Raw genomic sequence first — 21480 nt, 5'->3', positions numbered from 1 at the left:
TCCTAGGGCACCGCGTGTTACTGCATACGCCATCACACACGCGTCATGACACGGCAATCAATCAATGACGCGCAAATGACACCCAAGTGGGACAGGCCCTTTAGAAATCCATATGTGCCACATCATCATATTTCCCTCATCAACCCACTACTGCTTCATTACAACACATTTCAAGGTAATTAGACATGATTTGTATTTTTTTAAATCTCTGTGGGCTTGCTCTGATCAAACCAAATTTGTCCATGCAGTTCCTAATTCGGCTCTAGATTTTTCCCTCCAAACATAGTTAAACCAGCCTGTCTTGAGATTTTTCGTTTTTTCCCAATCACCATTTTTCAAACAGCGGTGAAACATTTCCAAATTTCTAGTCCCCAATCATCTCCCCTAAACTTGCAGGTTATTGGTAGATTGTGGCAGCCCCTCTGCAGTTTCCTCCCCTATTTCTTTCAGCAACTGTAATGTATCCTATCGGTGTAACCAGGTGATTTATCCACTTCACGCATTGCTACCCTTTGTAGTACCTCTGTCAATTTGTTTCCCCCATCAAGGGTGTAATCTTTCTTTGCTCAGACTCCAGCAACATCTTTTTCTTAGATAAAGAATTGTGTTCTCATTTAGTATGTCAGCTTTACAGGTGCAGTTGGGGGCTATGGGTGAGTGGTGCTTTTCATAGTTTGAAAAAATCTGTATGTAGATGCTTCATTAATTCTTGGCTATTTCACATTCTTTACCACTTACTAAGAAGTATTGCCTAGAATTTTTGCGATTTAGCTTCCTTTTCCCACGATTGTCTTTACCAACATTATTGTACCAGTTATTTCACATGTGAAAATTAGAGATATTTACCCGAGATCATTATGCTTACGTTACAATGAATGGTGATTCCCCTACTTATAGGTCAAGAAAGGGAAAACTACAACGTGCTTATTTATATTTATTAACTAAGACAATTACACCTGATTTCAATCTAATCAATTAAATAAATCTGTTCAAAGTTAGAAATATCTCCAGTGTAAACAGGTGAATAATTATAAATCAAAGCTTTCACTTCGTCCTCCCTGTTAGAAAACTGATGGAAATTCTTCCGTGCTAGAAAACAAAATGCATTTTCAGAATTTTTTTTATTGATAATTTCTTATATTTGCATATATAAACTGAACAAAAATATTTCATTACTAGCTAAAGAAATCTTATCAATTAGAAAAAAAAATAGCCAAATACAGGAAACAATCCAAGCATACCTTCATTAACAAAAAAATCAGCTAAATACCACGAGACTTTAATTGCTTCAGAGGAATGTGGGATTTCCTTAGTTAATTTCCACTCATAAGGACTTCTCTCAGGGTGCCACTGTACTGCATAAATAGGATATCTGAAAGCTACATTCATATATCAAGTAATCAGGCTGAAGAAGACAATCACAACAAAAAAAATCATCTATTAAATGACTTTTAAAGCCTATTTGTTGCAAAATGTGCCTAAACCAAGAATGAAAATTGCGAAGATAAAAATGATCATATAGTTCAACATGAAAGTACATGTACACATAACAGTAACAATTACTTTACAGGTAAATTATGAGGGATTTTCGGACATTCTGCCATTTCAAACTCACCTTTATCATTCATTGAAATGTCAAATCCATTTGAAAGTAATACAAAAATATGTAAACTGGATGATAATAGTTATGGATGTTACAAACACACACAATATATATACTGTCATATAGAAAGATCTAAAATCATCATTTTTACATGACAAAATCTTAAAAACTGTCAATTGGTCATCATTTTTTTTAAAAACATTTCATTTTATCCAGGCAAACTGTTATCCATAAAATCATATTTTTGTTCCTTTCAGTGAGCAATGGACCCGTTTCATGAAAACCTATTTATGTTCTATAGACTACACTATTAAGATTATTTTGTGGCTCATAAAAATGTTGTCAATAATAAATATTGATTATTCACTCGTTACTTGTTTTGGAAATCTAATAAATCTAATAGTCTAATACCTGCCTCAGTTGGGGATCCATTTCCTATGCTTCCTTTGAACTCACCAGTGCCCCAGTTGCAATACTCTTCCCATTTTGCAACCCTGTTTCCCACTCTACCTTTAAACACAGCTAAATCCTGTTTCCTGCACTTGCTTTAAACTCACTGAGGCCCCATTTCCTGCATGCGCTTGAAGCTCACCGAATTCATTGGACAGTCTATTTATTATTGTATCACATCTAAAAAAAAATTAAAAGTCAGGTTTTAATTACAGTAATATCTAATAGTCGAGAAAATCTGGCATCTTATGGTGCCGGATTATTGGATTTTTATGTAGCTAAGAGGTACATATTAGGACACCTAAGTTTGGTTCTGGTGTGTGGTGAATTACTTCATCTCAGCCTGTGGGTGTCAGATTCCAATTGCTTTATATACAATAAATTATTTTGTTTAAATACCGTTGAGCAGTCAATTTATTTACAACAAATTGCCATAAACTGCAAGCAGATGTTACCCTGCCACACAAATAAATCCTAGGTAGTTAATATCTTTGGAACTGTGGTTCCAAAACGTACAACAATGCAACAAATTAATTAAAACATATTTAAAATACTCAAATTAGAAACCTTTATATGTTATGGTCTGTTGGTGACATAATGAGTTGCATTAGCTTATTACAGTCATAAAGAGAAGTGTATCTGAGAGAATAAATGAACTTTGAAACCGAATGTGCAGCTTATAACTACAAAAGAGAGCATCATCATATTTCTCAGCCAGCAATAATAATTTACCAGCTTTTTCTCGGCTTAACTACTATGGGCACAAACATTTTGCAGCTTTAATAAATCAGATCCTTACAATTATAAAAGCATAATTAGAATGAATGAATTCTATTTTACGAATGAATTATACTTTATTATCACATGTGACAAATCACAGTGAGATTCTATGTTTTGCATACACAAGTATGCAAGGAGTCACAACATATGGGGTGCCAACAAAGTATTCCATTTAGTTCCCAATGGTCCCCCTTTGTTCCTGGTGCCCCATCCCCACCCCCCATGCTGAGCCCCCAACGAGGATGTGAATATCACCCCAGAATTCTATTCAATTATTTAAATCTGCTGCAGTGATTTTAATTTACCTTCCATGGTCGACACAAATTCTTTCTGCTTACTGTCCATATTTGTACTCAGGATTCTGTAGAACTTACTTAATTTTTTATTGTTTGTAAAATTCTGAAAGATGTCATAACAAATTCTGAGAAACACAAAAATAACAAATCTTTCTGCATTCATTATCTATATTGTAGCTAGAACATTGATTTTGTGTAAGAAATGCAAATTGTATGATCATACAAAATAGTTAAACTAAACAATTAATAATATAGACGTTGACTATATTAAAAACTGAACATTTTTCACTTTGTCATTGGACAATGTTATTTTTCAAATAATTATTTAAATTGTAAGTTTCAAATTGCGCATTTCTGATTTTACAATGAACATGAGCAAATATTAATACTAAAATAATGTGCCAAAGCACAGCTCTGCAAATCAACTGAAAAACAGTAAATTTAAATATATATATCTTGAGATGAATGTGTTATCCTATCACGAGTGGCTAAAGGAATTGGATCTATAATGAGGGACAATCTTATTAAAACATATGTAATCTTGAGAGAACACAACAGGATGGATGTGGCAGCACCTATGGAGCGAAGGAAATAGGCAACGTTTCGGGCCGAAACGTTTCAGTTCCAAAGCCCGCTGGCTTTCTCCAACATTTTTGTCTACCTTCGATTTTCCAGCATCTGCAGTTCCTTCTTAAACAACAGGGTAGATGTTGAGTTGTTTCCACTTATGAGAGAAGCTTGATCAAGCTGACATAGTTACAAGAATAGGAAAGGTCATTTAAAACTGAGGTGTGTAAAGTCTTCTTTTCACATAGGGTGATGAATCTCTGCAATTACCAATCCTGGAGCATGGTGAAGGCTTGATCATCTGGGAGAGAGGTGGGTTTTTAAAGAGGAAGTGGATCACTTTTTGAAAGACCAGGAAATTCTGAGCTATGGGAATCATGACAGAAGAAAAGTTGATATCTGGGCAGATATACCATGATAATATTCAATGAAAAGCAGGTTTAAGGAGGCAAGTAGCCAATTCCAGTTCCTATGTTATTATGGTTTTATGTCCTTATTTCTTCTTCTTTTCGATTTAATTGTTGGAATTACCAGTGATGAGCAGGTTATTTAAAGCAAGACTGTATCCCAAAAGAACAGACAAGCTTTCATCTGGATGATTTAGTTTTGCAAGCGGCGAGATTCATGATATGGGAAGAAATAGATGAATAATAATAAATATAATAGCAAGGACACACCAGACAGCTATTTTAAAGGTTTCCAATGAACCATACAGTTTTGAGCGTATGCAGCTCAAGTCCAACTTATTTTTTGATATTACTCCACATTCACTTTATATCACTTGTAGCAGTACCGTATACAATTTACACATTATTAATCTACAGTTGCTGGAACAGTCATAAACGCTCTGTTTTTAAACAATCTGAATAATGGAGTAAGAAGAGTAATGTTAAAAAGATTACAATGGAAACAAAGAACACAGTCCATAAACGTGTCATATCTGGACTAAAATGCATATGCAAAATTGATGGGCCATCTGGAGTATCTGTGGGTCTGTAATGAATCCCATCTTAAGATAGTTTGTAGTGTTCTTTACCAAAATGTTATAACGAATGCAAGTCTCAAATGACTGATCAGTGCAACATGTCAGAGGTTATGGTTGAATTAAATTAGGAAAATAGAATGAAGGATTACTAATTTGTCTTTTAACTGTGCTGCAAGCTCCATTAACACTCACACACTGGTCCATGGAATACAACTCCAAGCAAACTCTAAAAGACTAAACATAAAACATAGAAAATAGGTGCAGGAGGTGGTAATTTTGGCCCTTCAAGCCTGCAGAGCCATTCATTGTGATCATGGCTGATCATCCACAATCAGTAACCCGTGCCTGTCTTCTTCCCATATCCCTTGATTCCGGAACCCCCCTAGATCTCTATCTCGTGGTTATTCACCACAAATCTATAAATATCTTTTTAGTTGTTCACTCTTTAGTATCAGGTGACAAGCATTTCTCAATTCTCTAAGTTAAGATGTCAAATACATTTCTTCTGTCCAACCTGAACAAAAACAATGCCCTTGGTAGCATCACCTTTATCTGGGAATTCCCGAAATTCACCAATATATGGCAGACTTTAACAAATCTGGAAGGAATGTCATGAACAAAATGGTGTGCCACAAAATCCTACAGCTCATAAAGCCTCTTACAACCATTTAAAGGAACTCATTAGATCTGTAGTTAGTGCGAAAGGAAGACTGTCTGTTTCACTCTCAGGTGCCCAGCACTGTAAGGCCGCCAAAGCTCAGGCAGACAGTGGGGACAATCTTCTGTCAGTTTTCTCCTAGTCACCACAACAAAAAAATCTGCTTTCACAGCAGTGGAGTAAAACTTTGTGGTCCTATTTGATGCAAACTTCAGCCCTGTTGAGCAGCAAGTGGTCTCTCCCAATTGAATTCCAAACAATAATCTGCATATAATCATGGATTTACTTAACTAGGGTAGGTTCTGATACTGAGCACTGATTCCCTGAAAGAGTCCCACACTGCACACTATTTTAATTCAACACAATGCATATATTTATGTGATAGGATTGCAAATTAACGATGCACAAGGACTGCCATAACTGCTGAGTACTTCAAGGATACACGTAATATAATTATTTGCAATGTTTAAGCATGAAATGCACTACATTGTTGTGATCATGAAGCACTATCAAATTTGTACATGCAATGGAGAATTATAGCAGATAAAGTAACAGCACTAAAATTTCCTAGGTCCATGTATCAACGGTATAAAAATCATGTTGTTACTCAAAGCATATTATGTATAATAATGGTAAATCCTACCTTCCGAGAAATGCTCCAATTGTGGTAGTTTCCTGTCAGTGGTTTGATTTGCAATGATTGCAATAGATCTTTCGGAAAGTGTTTGAACATTCGACTGTGAAAAGCATCTGAACAAAATAACAGGAGCTGAAATATTCCATCAATCACTTTATTAGGAATATTCATTTGTCATCCTGAGATCATGCTTGTCTTATATTTTGCCTCAACCAACATTTCTGAACAAAAAGGATGGGAAAAAGCATTTTCTTTTATATACCTCTTAAAATTAAGTGGAAGTAAAAACTAAAATGAAGGCCCTAATTCATAAGCTTCATATATTAACCTACAAGGAACTTATAGAATATATTTGATTTAGAAACCAGTTATAAAAATAATATGCAACAATGTACATTGTGCCAAATACATTGAACTTTGGCCCAGTTGTAAACATGGCAACAAAATACAATTCCTATATTAAGGAATTAATGACATTACTAGAATAATCTAGAGCCATAGAAATGGAGACAGGAGTTCAAATCATATCAGAGGAGCATGGGAACACAAATGTTATAGTATTAGTATTAGAATAAACATTTCTGTAGAAGCAGTAGAAATAAAACTATCACTTGGATGATCAGCCATGATCATATTGAATAGTGGTGCAGGCTCGAAGGGCCGAATGGCCTACTCCTGCACCTAATTTCTATGTAAATTTTTTTTTCTATGTTTCACTAATCCCTGTATTGCAGATTACAATTAAAACACAAAGTACTTGTTTTATAACTCCAGGATAAGCGCTCTACTAAGAAAACCAAGCCCAAAGCCAAAGTATTATCTAACTAAATATACCAACTTACAATAAATGACAACATATGCAAAAAAAACAGCTACCTACATACTAATTAGCTCTTTAAAAAAACGAATCCTATAGATGCAAGCATATAATTGGGGTTATCAAGTAGGCACCTCCCTTCATTAGTGTTTCGTTGAGTTAGGCCCACGACACCTCGGGAAGGCTCAACAGTCGGTTCTGGCATCCCAGAACTGCCTACTGAATTCACTTGTGCTCTCCTCCACTCAATTGCTGCAGCACTTCAATACCTGGTTATGCCGTCAGGAATACCGATACTGGGAAAAACTAGTCCTACATCCTGACAAAATATGGCTGACGTTGCCACCTGGGTCCCCACCTACCCATTGTTTGAGGTTCTTCCATGATGGCAGCACATCATAACTAGCCCTTATAGGAAACTTACATGACCCACTTCCGTGTACCACAGGTCCCTCCAGCTAAACCTCCTTTTTCTACACTTTCCCAACTCATCCACTGTCCCTGCTTAACCTGAGCTGCTGCCCTTACACATCTCACTGCTTTCCTCCTGATGACCTACCTACTACACAACCATTTTCCTCCTCTCTGTTGGACCTGCCTTACTCCACTGGTTTTTCTGTGCTGAGCCCTAAGCCTCCTTTCTCTTGCTGCATTCTACCAACAATGTCTGTTTGCCTTAGGTCTGCTTGTGCTTCTTCAACAGCCTGCTTTGCGATCCACTTCCTCTCTTTAGTTACACTTGGCTCCAGATTACTAACTAAGGTATCCTGATAATTGCAACTCTAACCTCACTTTAGCACACTTAAACTCCTCTGTTAGGCTAGACAATGGCCTTTCCCCATATAAAGATTACTAAAACACCATGGAAGTCTTAACCATTTCCTACTATATAAACTATCCAATTTCTCTAACCTTTCCACCTTAGAAATTAGCATCTCATATACTGTCAATGGTCACATCAACCTAGGGAAAAGACCAAACTGCAAATAGACCACAACTTCAACTTGCCTGGAAGCCCTGACTTCTCTATCCTTTGTAACCAGTCAGTAACATCGTTTCCAAGTTCCTGAACCTGTTCAGTGTCATCCAACGTCCTGTTATACCACCTACCCAAACTTTAACTTTCTCTATTATAGACGGGATTTCTTCTTCATGTACATAAAACCTTTTCTCTTGCCATAGAAATACTCCGTGACTTACTAGGCTTAATCCTTAATCTAGCACATTTAAGATTATCATTTATCTTCTCTAACAACCTTCTTGTACAAGCTGTTGTTGGGGTCAGCAAGATCATATCATCCATATAGACTGATTGGACTGAGGCACAGTCCGTCCTGCCGTCTCTCCCCACTGACGACCCACTGTGATACTCTAATCACTAGCTCCATTGCCATTGTAAACACTAACTGGGAAATAGTACACCCTGCCATAATGCCCATCTCTAGCCTCTATATGATGCCGTCAAGTCTGCTTACTAACACACATTCGGACATCTTGGAAATACGCTTTCACTAAATTTACTATCGATTCTGGAACTCTAATGAAATCAAAAGCACTCCAAATAAGACTATGTGGCACAGATCCAAACGCATTTGCCAGGTTCACAAACATTACATGCAAATATTTTTTCTCGAGCTTGGCTGTCTGAATCTGTTGCCATGTTATACTAATGTGTTCTAAGCAACCTCTGACATCTGCGATTCATGCTTTCTGCACTGTGGTATCGATTAACCTATCTATATATTACTAAAAGTCTGTTCTTGACCGGTTTTGGCCATCTGTGCTGCGACTTCCGAGAGAACGCCGACACCTACAGCCGTCATTTTTGGCCACCTTACTCAGAGCCCCCCTCCGCCGTATGTGTGCCGAGGATTTTTCCCGTCAATGAAAAATGACAGAGATATTAATGATTTTACAAAATTCCCCATTCTCTCTGCTGCCCCTGCTGGCGGCAGGGGGGAGGGACTATAAAACCAAGAAGTGGTGTGCCTCATAGTCTCGTCAAGATGGAGGAAAGCAGAGGGTCACGTTTCTCTGAACTGTGAATAACACTGAACACATGTCTACTCAAACGTAAGTGGCCTTATTGGTTCTAAAACGCTTGCAGAATGTGTCTATTGGTTCTAAAATGTTTGCAAAAAGTGTCTATTGGTTCTAAAATGTTTGCAAAAAGTGTCTCTTTTGGTTTTACAATGCTTGCAGAATGTGTCTTTTTTGGTTCTAAACTGTATTTTAGGTTCTCACCCCGCCTTTCCCTCCCCCTCCCCCCCCTCCCCCCCCCCCCCCCCCCCCCGCTCTCCTCTCCCCCCCCTCCTCTCCCCCCCCCCCTCTCCTCACCCCCCCTCTCCTCTCCCCCCCCCCCTCCTCTCCCCCCCCCTCTCTCCTCCCCCCCCCCCTCCTCCCCCCTCCTCCCCCCTCCTCCCCTCTCCCTCTCCTCTCTCCCCCACCTCATCCCCCTCCTCCCCCTCTCTCCTCCCCCCCCTCTCCCCCCCCTCCTCCCCCCCCCCTCCTCCTCCCCCCGCCTCTCCTCTCCTCTCCCCCCCCCCTCCTCTCCCCCCCCTCCCTGCTCCCCACCTCACCCCCCTCTCAGCACCCCCTCACTCTCACCCTCGCTCTCTCCTCCCCTCCTCCCCCACCTTTCCCCCCTCACCCACCCTCCCTCTTATCCTCCTCTCCACCCCTCTATCCCTCTTGCCCCCTCTCTCTGTGTCTCTCTCTCTCTCTCTCTCCCTCTGCCTCTGCCCCTTCTCTCTCGGCCCTCACTCTCTACCCCCCCCCCCCCCCCCCCCCCCCCCCCTCTAGATGTGACTGCAAGTTGGGGGCTATGCGTTAGGAGAAGGGGTGTATCTGGGGTAAAAGAAGAAAATTAAAAATATTATTATAATATCAAGGGGGTAATTAGCGTGTGTGCGGGGGGGGGGGGGGGGAGGGATAGTTAGTGTGTGACGCTGCATGCTGCCTCCGCCCCACAACCGCTTGGGGGAACAGACCCAACGGGTCTGCACTTGGTCTAGTTCCTTTCTAAATAACTTGCCAGCCTCAGTGCCACTATGCTAAAGAAAATCTTACCTTCTACATTTGGGAGACATACAGGCCTAAACTGACTTAACTCTGAAGACTCTTTCTCCTTGGGGATGAAAATTCCCCCTGCTTTATGCCAAACATTTGGTGTGACCTGCTTCTCCAAAATTATACGCACAAGCCTTGACAAGAATCTAAGTACATCAGGTGCACTTTTATATAGCCGGTAATGGACTCCTTGGGCCAAAGAAGCCTTTGCACGCTTTATTACGGCTTCCACTTCCTTCCACTTTGGTGGCAAAACATCTAATATACTCTATCTCCCCTAAGGATGGTATATCTGGAGGGAAATCAATACCCCTTTGTTATATTCCGGATGGCAGAATGAATAACAATTTACACACTGGTTGCCTGGATCAAGAGAGAGATTTATTACCTAACATTCCCTGCTTATATTGAACACCAATTCATTAACATATATATGAATATGTATGAATACATTACACTGCTCTTCTTTTTTTAAGTATTTAATCTAAGTACTCAGTTACAATTTTGTTGTTGTGATTCTTGATTTAAGCCAGTATTTATGAAATCTTAAATGATAAACATAATATATTTATTTTACATATCTACACATTTTCGTTTTACTTATACAGTGAGTTATTTAACTTACAAACCCAATCTGACTATTGGTTTGTGGATCCTGCCTGATCGTCTAACAGTAACAGGTGCAACAGGTTTAGGTGTTGACTCAACTGTAGGCTTGTTTGGCTCCCTGGTTTTAGTACCCTGACTTTCAAATGATGGGGCTTACAGTCATATTTGTATGGGTACCAGCACACATTGGCATTAGAGGAAACGAAATGGCAGATAAGGTAGCAAAAGAGGTAACAAAAAGAAGTAAGATTGATTTAAGTATTAACATAGGTAAAACTGAAATCAAAGACATTATTAAGCAAAGACTGAAGGAAAGATGGCAAAAGCAATGGGAGGAAGAGCGTAAAGGACGGTGGTTCTACAGAGTTCAGAAGAAAGTGGGAGAAATGAGATGTGCAGGAAAAAACAGAAAAGAGGAGACAGTAATTTGAAGAATTAGATTTGTACACACTGGTCTGAACAGTACACTTTTTATAATAGGCAAGCATAATACAGGCAGATGCGAATACTGTGGGCAAGAAGAGACAATAGAGCATGTCATTGTACATTGTGAGAGGTTGAGGAGGAGAGAGGACGGATGAGTGAGCAGTTCAGAAAAGAAAGAGTACAATTTGATTTGATAGATATTTTGCAAGGGAGTTCATATAAGTGCTATCAAATCCTGTTGCTTTTTCTTAGGGTAACCAATTTGTTCAGAAGGATACAGCTTATTAGTATATGTAATGGTGTTGTTTGATCCACACTCCATGCCAGTTGGTGGTGGTAATGCACCAAAAAAGTTGTTTGCCAACCGCCAAAAAACACTACATAGAAGAAGAAGAAGTAGTACCCTGACTTTGACCAGAGGAATCTGTTTCTTTATCTGTACTAACTGAACTTTGTGTTTCAATCACAGTGGTCTCTTCCAACTCACTTTCAGATAAAAACTCAGGGATTAGGACCATGCTCAGTTTTTAGTTTATCTTTGGCTGGAATCATTTGATCAACATGAACACTTTTGATCCTATCTTTTTGTTCCACACACTTCCACTATTTTCCCACCATCCTATTTGTCTTGACTGGAATTGTTGGGAGGACGGAGAACACAAACCTGCTCATCTGGCTTGAAGTACTTCTCCTTTTTGTGAGAGTCAAAATGGCGTTTTTGACTTAACTGTTTTTGCTCAACTCTCAAGGCCAAATTGGGTTGAACTAGACTTAGGAGTATTCTTAGCCTTCTCTTCATCAACAGTTCTGCAGGTGAGTAACCTGTTGTTGCGTGTTGTGGTTCTGTACTTCAGCAAGAAACTAGCCAAACGATGTTTAATGCTGAGCTTTGAACTACCCTGCAAAACTTGTTTCTTGAGAGCATCTTTGACAACTCTATCATACCTTTCCGCCGCCCCGTTGGAGGCTGGATGGTATGGGGGAACAAGTGTGTGTTTTACACCAGTCCGCTGCATGAACTCTTTGATTGAAAAGCCTAGGCTTGTATTCATTGGAGTTTAGAAGGATAAGGGGGAGATCTTATAGAAACATATAAAATTATAAAAGGACTGGACAAGCTAGATGCAGGAAAAATGTTCCCAATGTTGGGCGAGTCCAGAACCAGGGGCCACAGTCGTAGAATAAAGGGGAAGCCATTTAAGACTGAGGTGAGAAAAAACATTTTCACCCAGAGAGTTGTGAATTTGTGGAATTCCCTGCCATAGAGGACAGTGGAGGCCAAGTCACTGGATGGATTTAAGCGAGTTAGATAGAGCTCTAGGGGCTAGTGGAATCGAGGGATATGGGGAGATGGCAGGCACGGGTTATTGATTGGGGACGATCAGCCATGATCACAATGAATGGTGGTGCTGGCTCGAAGGGCCGAATGGCCTCCTCCTGCACCTATTTTCTATGTTTCTATGTAACCGTTCTGAACAAAACTGAGGCCCGTAATCAGAAACAAGTTCTTCTGGAAAACCATGGCATACAAAAATTGATCTCAACTCATTTATGGTACACTCAGTAGGAGTGCTTGATCCCATATGCTTAACCTGAATCCATTTGGAATGACTATCTATTAGTACCAGAAAGTGATCATTACCCTTTTCACAAAAATCTACATGAACTCTCTGAAAAGGTCTACTTGGCCTTGACCAGGGTTGCAGTGGTGTTTTGGTAATTTACTCCGATAATTTTGCCAGATGCTACATTTGCTCACCAGTGACTCGACTTCACTGTCAATACCAGGCCAATACACAAAACTTCTGGCAATTGATTTCATGCTTACTATGCCAGGATGTTCGGCATGAATTTCATTCATAATTTTGTTTCTCAAAGACTCTGGCACAACCACTCTGTAACCCCACTTAATGCATCCCTGCTCACATGTAATTCATGGCTTCAATTAGGGAAAGGCTTCAGCTCTGAGTTCAGAACTGAGTTCAGAATCCACTATCGATTTCAGTCCAACCATTCAATGTCTGTACATAGACCCACTTCAGCACAGTGTCTTTCTCTGATCCTGCTGCAATTTCTGTTGCAGTCACTAGAAAGTCTTCATCTAGAACTTGCAGTGTGTAGATTGAGTTCTCATTCCCACGTCAGAGTTCTCATGGGGCAACCGGAACAACGAATCTGCAACTGCGTTGCACTTGGAGCTTCTGTACTCAACCTTGTAGTCATACTGGGACAGCAAAATTGCCCAGCGTTGGATCCTTGATGCCGCCATGGAAGGTATAGCTGACTTGGGACCAAGTATCACTAGTAGTGGCTCATGATCAGTCACTAGGGTGAATGGTCTGCCGAGAAGAAACTGATGGAATATCTTGATTCCGAACACGATGCTGAGTGCTTCCTTTTCTATCTGTGCATGATTACGCTCACTCGGTGATAGGGTGCGGGATGCAAAAGCAATAGGCTTTTCCTGTCCGTCATTCATTACATGGGAGATCACTGCACCTACACCATAACTTGAAGCATCACAAGCAAGTTTTATCCCACGTGTCGTATCTTAGTGAACAAGGAGTTTGTCACTTGTCAAGTTTTCCTTGCAGATGTCATATGCACATTGCTGTTCCTTTCCCCACTTCCATTTCACATCTTTTTGTAGCAGATGATGTAGTGGCTTTAGCACAGTTGCTAAATCTGGAAGGAATCGTGCATAGAACTGCACCATCCCAAGGAATGATCGTAGCTCTGACACATTGTTGGGTTTTGGAATTAAATACACAGGACTAGATGTTAAAAGTCCCTTGTGCCAATAAGTGGGGAGCATTTCACGACATCCGTTGGTTGTTGAGAGTGGTAGACGCTCAACATCGGTGGGGGGCGGGGGGGTGATACACATATCTTGGCCTGTGTAACCTTCAGGATAGTTGGGCACAGGACACATCATCAGTAGTGTACCCTTGCATCACTGGGTGTTTCGGCCTTTTAACACTATACACCCTCCACAAGGGCGGCCCGCTGCAGGATGATCAGCCCTCAGCGCGTGTCCCGTGTCAAACCATCCCAAAGATTCACCCTGACGTACTTGGGGCCCAGCATGGGTCTTTCCGCTTGAGCCAAATCCACCGGCTGCTTCTTTCAGCCGCCTCTGAGAGTGATCTTATGGTCTTCCGCAGAGCCTGACCGTGGATTCCAAGCTCCTTCAGCAGTCTGATTGTAGATGACGCAACAAATCCTCTGCATCCCACTTCAACTGGATAGACTTTGGTGTTCCAGCCCCGCTGCGTTGCCTCTGCTGCAAGCTCTGCGTAGCGCAGCTTCTTACGCTCATAGGCCTCCTCAACACAGTTCTCCCATGGAACTGTGAGCTCTATGATGTAAGCAGTCTTCTGTGAAGGGGACCAGAACACCAAGTCTGGCCTGAGGTTGGTGGAAGCAATTTCAGGTGGAAAAACTAGTTGCCGGCCGATGTCCGCCAGCATCCTCCAGTCACGGGCCCTGCATAGGTTTCCTTCTTCTGATCTGGTGGAAGGATGTTTAGATGTTTTCTGTCCTTCTCGGACAAAGGTTGTTGCCCTTAGGCGGGGGGGGTTGCTTGCTCTCGGAGGCAAGGAGTTGGTTGTTCTCAAGGGCTGATGCCAGGCTTTTTAGTACCTGATTATGCCGCCACGTGTATCTCCCTTGCGTGAGGCTGGTCTTGCAGCCTACCATGATGTGTTTCAGGGTTGCTGGAGTTGGGCAGAGGGCACAGGTTGGATCCTCGCCGTACCACTGCTGGAGGTTCTTTGGTGTTGGAAGCACATCATGTCGCTCTGATGATGAAGCTGATCTTGCTTGCTTCCATTTCCCATAGTTCTTTCCAGCTGATCTTCCTCCGCTCCACACCTTCCCACTGCATCCATTGCCCCTGTTTGGCAAGAGAGACCGCCTTTGCACTTCTTGCGGCCTCCTCCTGTCGCCGCACCTCCTCGACCACCAATGTCCTCCGCTCTGATGTTGTGGCCTTTCGCCAAGTTGGTTTACTTGTCGTAAGGCCAAAGCCTCCTCTTCCCTGCTGGACTTGCCCCACGATGTCTTTGTGCCTCAGGGCTGATGAAGCTTGCTGTACTGCATCAGATGGTGTCCACTTCCGGCCAGTTACTAGGGGTGGCGCAACAGCACTGATAGTCTTGTCTCTAGAGTCCCTCAGTGTCATCTGAAGCCTTACTTTAGAACACTTGTATTCCTCTGTTAGACTAGTGAGAGGTAGTTCCAGGACCCCTTTGCCATATAGGCCGATGTTAGTTAGACATCGTGGGACCCCGAGCCATTTCTTCGCGTATGAAGTTATGGTTCGCTCCATCTTCTCCACAGTTGTTATTGGGGCTTCATAAACGGTCAGTGGCCACATCGTCCGAGGAAGGAGTCCAAACTGTAGGCACCAGAGCTTCAGTTTCCCAGGCAGTAGGGTCTGATTGATGTTCTTCAGGCCGTTGACAATTTCTTGCCTTAGTTGTTGCACCTGCTCTTTGTCCTTGAGACTTGCGTTGTACCATCTGCCCAGGCTTTTAACTGGCTGTTCAGACACTGTTGGTATTGGGTCGTCACCGATACAGAACCTTGTGTCTCTAAGCACCCCCTTGACTATGGAAATGCTTCGAGATTTACTTGGTTTAATTTTCATTCGGGCCCACTTGATGTTCTCCTGCAGCTTTCCAAGTAGCCGCTTGGTGCATGCTGCAGTAGTGGTTAGTGTTGTCATGTCGTCCATGTATGCCCTGATGGGTGGCAGACGGAGCCCAGCCCTTGTTCGTTCACCGCCCACCACCCATTTTGAGGCCCTGATGATGACTTCCATGGCCATTGTAAAGGCCAAGGGTGAGACTGTGCAGCCTGCCATGATGCCTACTTCCAAGCGCTGCCATGTTGTACTGAAGTCAGCTGTTGTGAAGCACAGCTGCAGGTCTTGGAAATAGCTCTTGACCAGTGTGGTGATGAGCTCTGGTACATGGAAAAAGGCAAAAGATTCCCAAAGGAGTTCATGGGGAACTGAACCAAATGCATTGGCCAGATGGAGGAAGATCACATGTAGGTCTCTTTTGTCCTTCTTAGCTGCTTGGATCTGGTGCCAGATCATGCTTGTATGCTCCAAGCAGCCCGAAAATCCTGGAATTCATTATTGCTTCAACTTTCGCCTTCACAGGGCAAAGTCCGTTGGCATCTACTTTGAGTCCAAGGTAGACCACCTCTGACTGCGCAAATGCACATTTATTTTGTCGCAGTTTGACATTGTGGCAGTTCAGTCGTGTGAGAACTTGCTCAAGGATTTCCAGATGTTCTACCATGCTCTCTGTGTATATATCAGTAGGTCATCCTGGTTGCACACACACGGAATGCTTTGTAACATTTTGTCGTTGACAGACTGGAACATTTTCAAGGAGGATTTCACACCATAGGGCAGCTTTGTATATGAATATAAGCCCTTATCTGTGTTGATAGTCAAGTACTGCTGACTTTCCTTATCAATATTGAGTTGGGCGTAAGCGTGAGACAAATCCAGTTTAGTGAAGATTTGCAAGGTTGGTAACGGATATTGTTCATCTTCAACGGCTTGGCTGATTGTGACTTTGTCACTACATAGTCGAACAGTTCTGTCGTCCTTGGGTACGGCCACAATTGGCGTTGCCACGTTACTCTGGTCTGATTTCATGAGTACTCCATTCCGTTATAACCATTCCAATTCTTCCTCCATTTGTTGCTTTAGTGCATATGGTACAGGTCTTGATCGACAATACACAGGTTTCACATCTTGCTTAAGTCGAATGTGTGCAGAGTACCCTGTTATTCCCATGTAACTGTCAGCAAAAATGTTTGCATGTTTGCTTATGACGTTTTCAAGACGTGATTTGGACAAATCGACGCTGAAAATGTTCTTCCAGTCTAGTTCTATTCTACTCAGCCAATCCTTTCCAAGGAGGCTTGGTTTATTTCTGTAGCTGGCCACTATGATGGGCAGTGTTACTGACTGACCATCATTCTGAACTTTACAGTTCATTTGTCCACATGTCATCAAAAATTTGCCCAAGTAGGTTCTCAGCTTGACCTTACTCTCAAACAATGGTATCTGTGGGAACTTTGTTTCATACAGGTCTCTGCTCATGACCGAACAATCGCTGCCGTGTCAATACACATATCGATTAACTGTTCATTTATCAATAACTTAGTTCGAAAGCCCTTGCCCTGGCTGATTGTAGGCTTATCGATGTTGGTTGCATAAATGATGTACAACCCTAGTTTATTTCCATTCGGGTTCATCTCCAAGTTGTGAACTCCTCTGTGGTGTTGTCGCTTAATTCCCGCAGATTGTTGCTTTCCTGTTTTAAGCTTGGCCCGACATGCTGAGGGAATATGGCCTTTCTTCTGGCAGTTATAGCATTGGCCATTTTGATGGGATGAGTGATTACCGTTGCAACGATAATATCTGGCTGAACTCAGCTCCCCGCCATGCTTTAGTTTTGATTTAACGCCTCTTGGTTTAGCCATAGGCACTGCCTTGTGACTGTAAATGACCACTGCAGTCCATGGTGGACAAAACTCGCAAGCGTTCTTTGATGCCATCTCCATTGTGGTAGCAATCTTGCATGCTTTATCGAATGTAAGGTCTGGAGTGTTCATGAGTTTGGACTGAATTTGTTCATCCACTAGACCACAAACAAAACTGTCGCATAGTGAGCGACCGAGAAAGGTTCCAAAGTAGCAGTGCAAAGTTACGTTTTTCAAGGCAACATGTGCTCATTGATTGTCTCATTCTGCTTCTGGTTTCTAGTGCCAAATTTATAGCTTGCTGCAATTTCCAGAGGCTTTGGGTTGAAGTGCGCCTCCAACTTCTTCAACGTGTCATTGAATGGCACTTTTTTTAACTTTATGGGCACAAGTAGGTTCACAAGTGTGCTGTACACTTCAGGAGTGATCTCCGTGAGCAGAATCACTTTCATGCATTCGCAAACGGCCTTATTTGTTTCAGTCACTATCTCTCCTTCACCACTAATCTCCATTATGTTGTTTGCTGTGAAAAACATGTTTGCTCTCTCCAAATATGAGCTGAACAGCTCTCTACTCTTGTCAAAATTGCCAAGGTTTCCGATGAAGCCCGTGGACACTGCCATCGTGTTGTTCTCTTTTTTTTAAAGTCCGTTCAAAAACGCCGATTTCCTGTCCATTCTGGTGTAACAATTCACCTAAAACTTAGCTGTACAAAGGCTGAATCAGATCAGTCTGAAGAAAGGTTTCGGCCCGAAACGTCGCCTATTTTCTTCGCTCCATAGATGCTGCTGCACCCGCTGAGTTTCTCCAGCAATTTTGTGTACCTGTACAAAGGCTATTCAGCTTGAGGAACTCGACAAAAAAAAATCTTATACAATCCCAAGGACAGCATCTTGCCATATATACACAATATAGGGATAGCCTGACAAACTCGCGACGATTTGTCCAGCTGCTGTTTTAAACTACAGTCCCCTGCATAGAAGGATTTGCGGCCTATCGTGTCCAGCTCGCAAACAACTGCGACACAACCCCGTATTTACTATTTAAAATGTTAAACAATACTGCATGTTACAAAACAGTCATGCACTGTATTTAAAGGATGAGTTCACAAACTCTATCCCATCCTCGTCACCAATTTTGTTATATTCCAGACAGCAGAATGAATAGTTTGCCTACCGCAAGAACAGGAGTACGGAGGATGCCATCTCAACGGCACTTCACTCCGCCCTCTCCCACCTCGACAACAGAGACACTTACGTAAGAATGCTGTTCATCGATTACAGCTCAGCATTCAACACCATTATACCATCAAAACTGATCACCAAACTCGGTAACCTGGGCATCGACCCCACCCTCTGCAACTGGATACTGGACTTTCTAACCAACAGACCCCAGTCTGTGAGGTTAGACAAGCACACCTCTTCAACCCTCACCCTGAACACTGGCGTTCCACAGGGCTGTGTGCTGAGCCCCCTCCTCTACTCCCTCTTCACCTATGACTGCACACCTGTACATGGTACTAACACCATCATCAAGTATGCAGATGATACAACGGTGATTGGCCTCATCAGCAACAACGATGAGCTGGCCTACAGGGAGGAGGGCCAGCACTTAGCAGCATGGTGCGCTGACAACAACCTGGCCCTTAACTCCAAGAAGACCAAGGAGCTCATTGTAGACTTCAGGAAGTCCAGAGGCGGCACGCACACCCCCATCCACATTAACGGGACGGAGGTGGAACGTGTTTCTAGCTTCAGGTTCCTGGGAGTCAACATCTCCGATGACCTCTCTTGGACCCACAATACCTCTACTCTGATCAAGAAGGCTCATCAGCGTCTCTTCTTCCTGAGGAGACTGAAGAAGGTCCATCTGTCTCCTCAGATCCTGGTGAACTTCTACCGCTGCACCATCGAGAGCATCCTTACCAACTGCATCACAGTATGGTATGGCAACTGCTCTGTCTCCGACCGGAAGGCATTGCAGAGGGTGGTGAAAATTGCCCAACGCATCACCGGTTCCTCGCTCCCCTCCATTGAGTCTGTCCAAAGCAAGCGCTGTCTGCGGAGGGCGCTCAGCATCGCCAAGGACTGCTCTCACCCCAACCATGGACTGTTTACCCTCCTACCATCCGGGAGGCGCTACAGGTCTCTCCGTTGCCGAACCAGCAGGTCGAGGAACAGCTTCTTTCCGGCGGCTGTCACTCTACTCAACAACGTACCTCGGTGACTGCCAATCACCACCCTCCCCCCCGGACACTTACTATTATTTATTCAAATCGTTTGCTATGTCGCTCTTCCAGGGAGATGCTAAATGCATTTCGTTGTCTCTGTACTGTACACTGACAATGACAATTAAAATTGAATCTGAATCTGAATCTGAATAGCAACTTACACGCTGGTTGCCCGGATCACGAGAGAGATTTATTACCCAACATTCCCTGCTTATATTGAACACCAATTCATTGACATATACATGAATATGTATGAATACATTACACCCTTTTCTTTTCTGGCTCCGAGTATGTCCCTTTCAAATATTCCTCTCTTCCTTTGAAGCTTTGAGCTTTCCACTTTTTTCCTGACTAAACATTCTTTTGACAAATATAAACAAATCGCTATAAAATGCTGACCTGACTTTCTCCTTTTTCACTCTTCTTCCTAAGGTGTTCTGCCCTCCTTAATATTGCAAACCGATTTCTTAACTCTGCTTGCAAAACATTAAAGAAAATACTTTGCCTTCCATCACAGTGAGGAGGAGATTCACTGTGATGGATGTTTGTGTAAATTGAATTGTTTGTATGTCTTGTAGGAATTGTCTTTCTTTGTATGGCTGTGGAAACGGAGTTTCGTTTGAGCCTCACTGAGGTTCAAATGACATGTAATAAATATTATATTGTATTGTATTAATTCCCTCTCTCTCATCAACTGTAGCCTTTCTCCACTGTTTTCTCAACAGTCTCCTCTTCTTCACTGATCTCTTGATTTTTCTCTCATTCCAGTCTAGATCTAACCACCTGTACTGTCTATCATTACTGGGATGATAGGAGTGACCACCATTGTTCTGCAGAGACAAAGTCCCATTTTCAAAATGTGAACATTTTATTAAGTTGTGTGAGTACCACGGGGAGAGGGAGAAGGGGAGAGGGAGAGGGAGAAGGGGAGAGGGAGGAGGGAGAAGGGGGGAAGAGGGAGAGGGAGAGTGGAACGATAGCACATTATAACGCGCAGCCGTCCCATTACGACCAAAGATTATGGAGCAGAGTTATATAATCTTTGATTGCACCCTTCTTCACGGCGGGCTTGTGGTCTTTCCTTATGATGTCTCGACAATTCGAGGGACATAACGGGTAACAGCCGTCGCCTTCCTTCCCGGACACGAATCTGAGCTCGAAAAATCGCCTGGTCACTGGGCCTAATGTGTCCCGCGGGCCATATTTTGAAGACCAATCCCTTACAAGATCAAAACCAAAAATGTACAGAAGTGTTAGAATTATTGTCTTTATTATTGTGGTGAGTAAAGATCTATTAAAAATAAGTCTAATATGATGTGATCATGTGATGCAACGGTACCGTAAAGATTGCTGATTTCAGTTCATGACGCGGATAGATCTACATCTCCGAATACAGATTTGAAAAATTCTCTTTTAAGGGGCCTTCTCTTCTATTTCTACTTTCCACTTTCTCTTTTCCTTTTTTATTTTTTGATATACACACTTCACGTTTTTCTACTCTCTACCATCTATTCTTCCACTTTTTCCTCTTTCTATTGTTTTCTTTTTCTTGTCTTGCTTATTTCCTTCTCATAACATAAAACTAGAGGTTGTACATACAATGGATTACGGTATTATATAGTTGGCACCTAAAATTAGGTTCCACTGTACTGTTTTGTGCTGAATTAACTTCTAATAAAATAAACAAACAAAAAAAAGTCTAATAACTTTCTAATGTACCGACAAGCCTAGTTTCCCAATGGCCGTTGAGGGGAGAACAAAAAATAACATTTTCACGACAGAATATCGACTGAAAATAATAATAATATTTTCTCACCTTTCGTTTTTATTGGGGAACCTAAAG

The 21480-nt window shown here is 42.1% G+C and overlaps 1 protein-coding gene across 1 annotated transcript in view; it reads right to left on the bottom strand.

Annotated features, from left to right (window-relative positions):
• Positions 1-480: 480 nt before the first annotated feature.
• LOC129696261 (gamma-glutamyl hydrolase-like) overlaps positions 481-21480 on the bottom strand; it is a 59073-nt gene continuing 38073 nt past the window's right edge. The window contains exons 6-9 of the mRNA XM_055633988.1: positions 5983-6089; positions 3139-3232; positions 1242-1379; positions 481-1089 (exon numbers count right to left, since the gene is read on the bottom strand). Coding sequence (XP_055489963.1) covers positions 968-1089; positions 1242-1379; positions 3139-3232; positions 5983-6089 — 461 coding nt within the window. The 3' untranslated portion in view covers positions 481-967. The remainder of the gene's footprint in view (positions 1090-1241; positions 1380-3138; positions 3233-5982; positions 6090-21480) is intronic.

The sequence above is a fragment of the Leucoraja erinacea genome, chromosome 4 (genome assembly GCF_028641065.1).
Source record: "Leucoraja erinacea ecotype New England chromosome 4, Leri_hhj_1, whole genome shotgun sequence".
Taxonomy (NCBI): Eukaryota; Metazoa; Chordata; class Chondrichthyes; order Rajiformes; family Rajidae; genus Leucoraja; species Leucoraja erinaceus.
The sequence above is the reverse complement of the archived record's forward strand: the minus strand, read 5'-3'. Positions and strand labels throughout refer to the sequence as shown.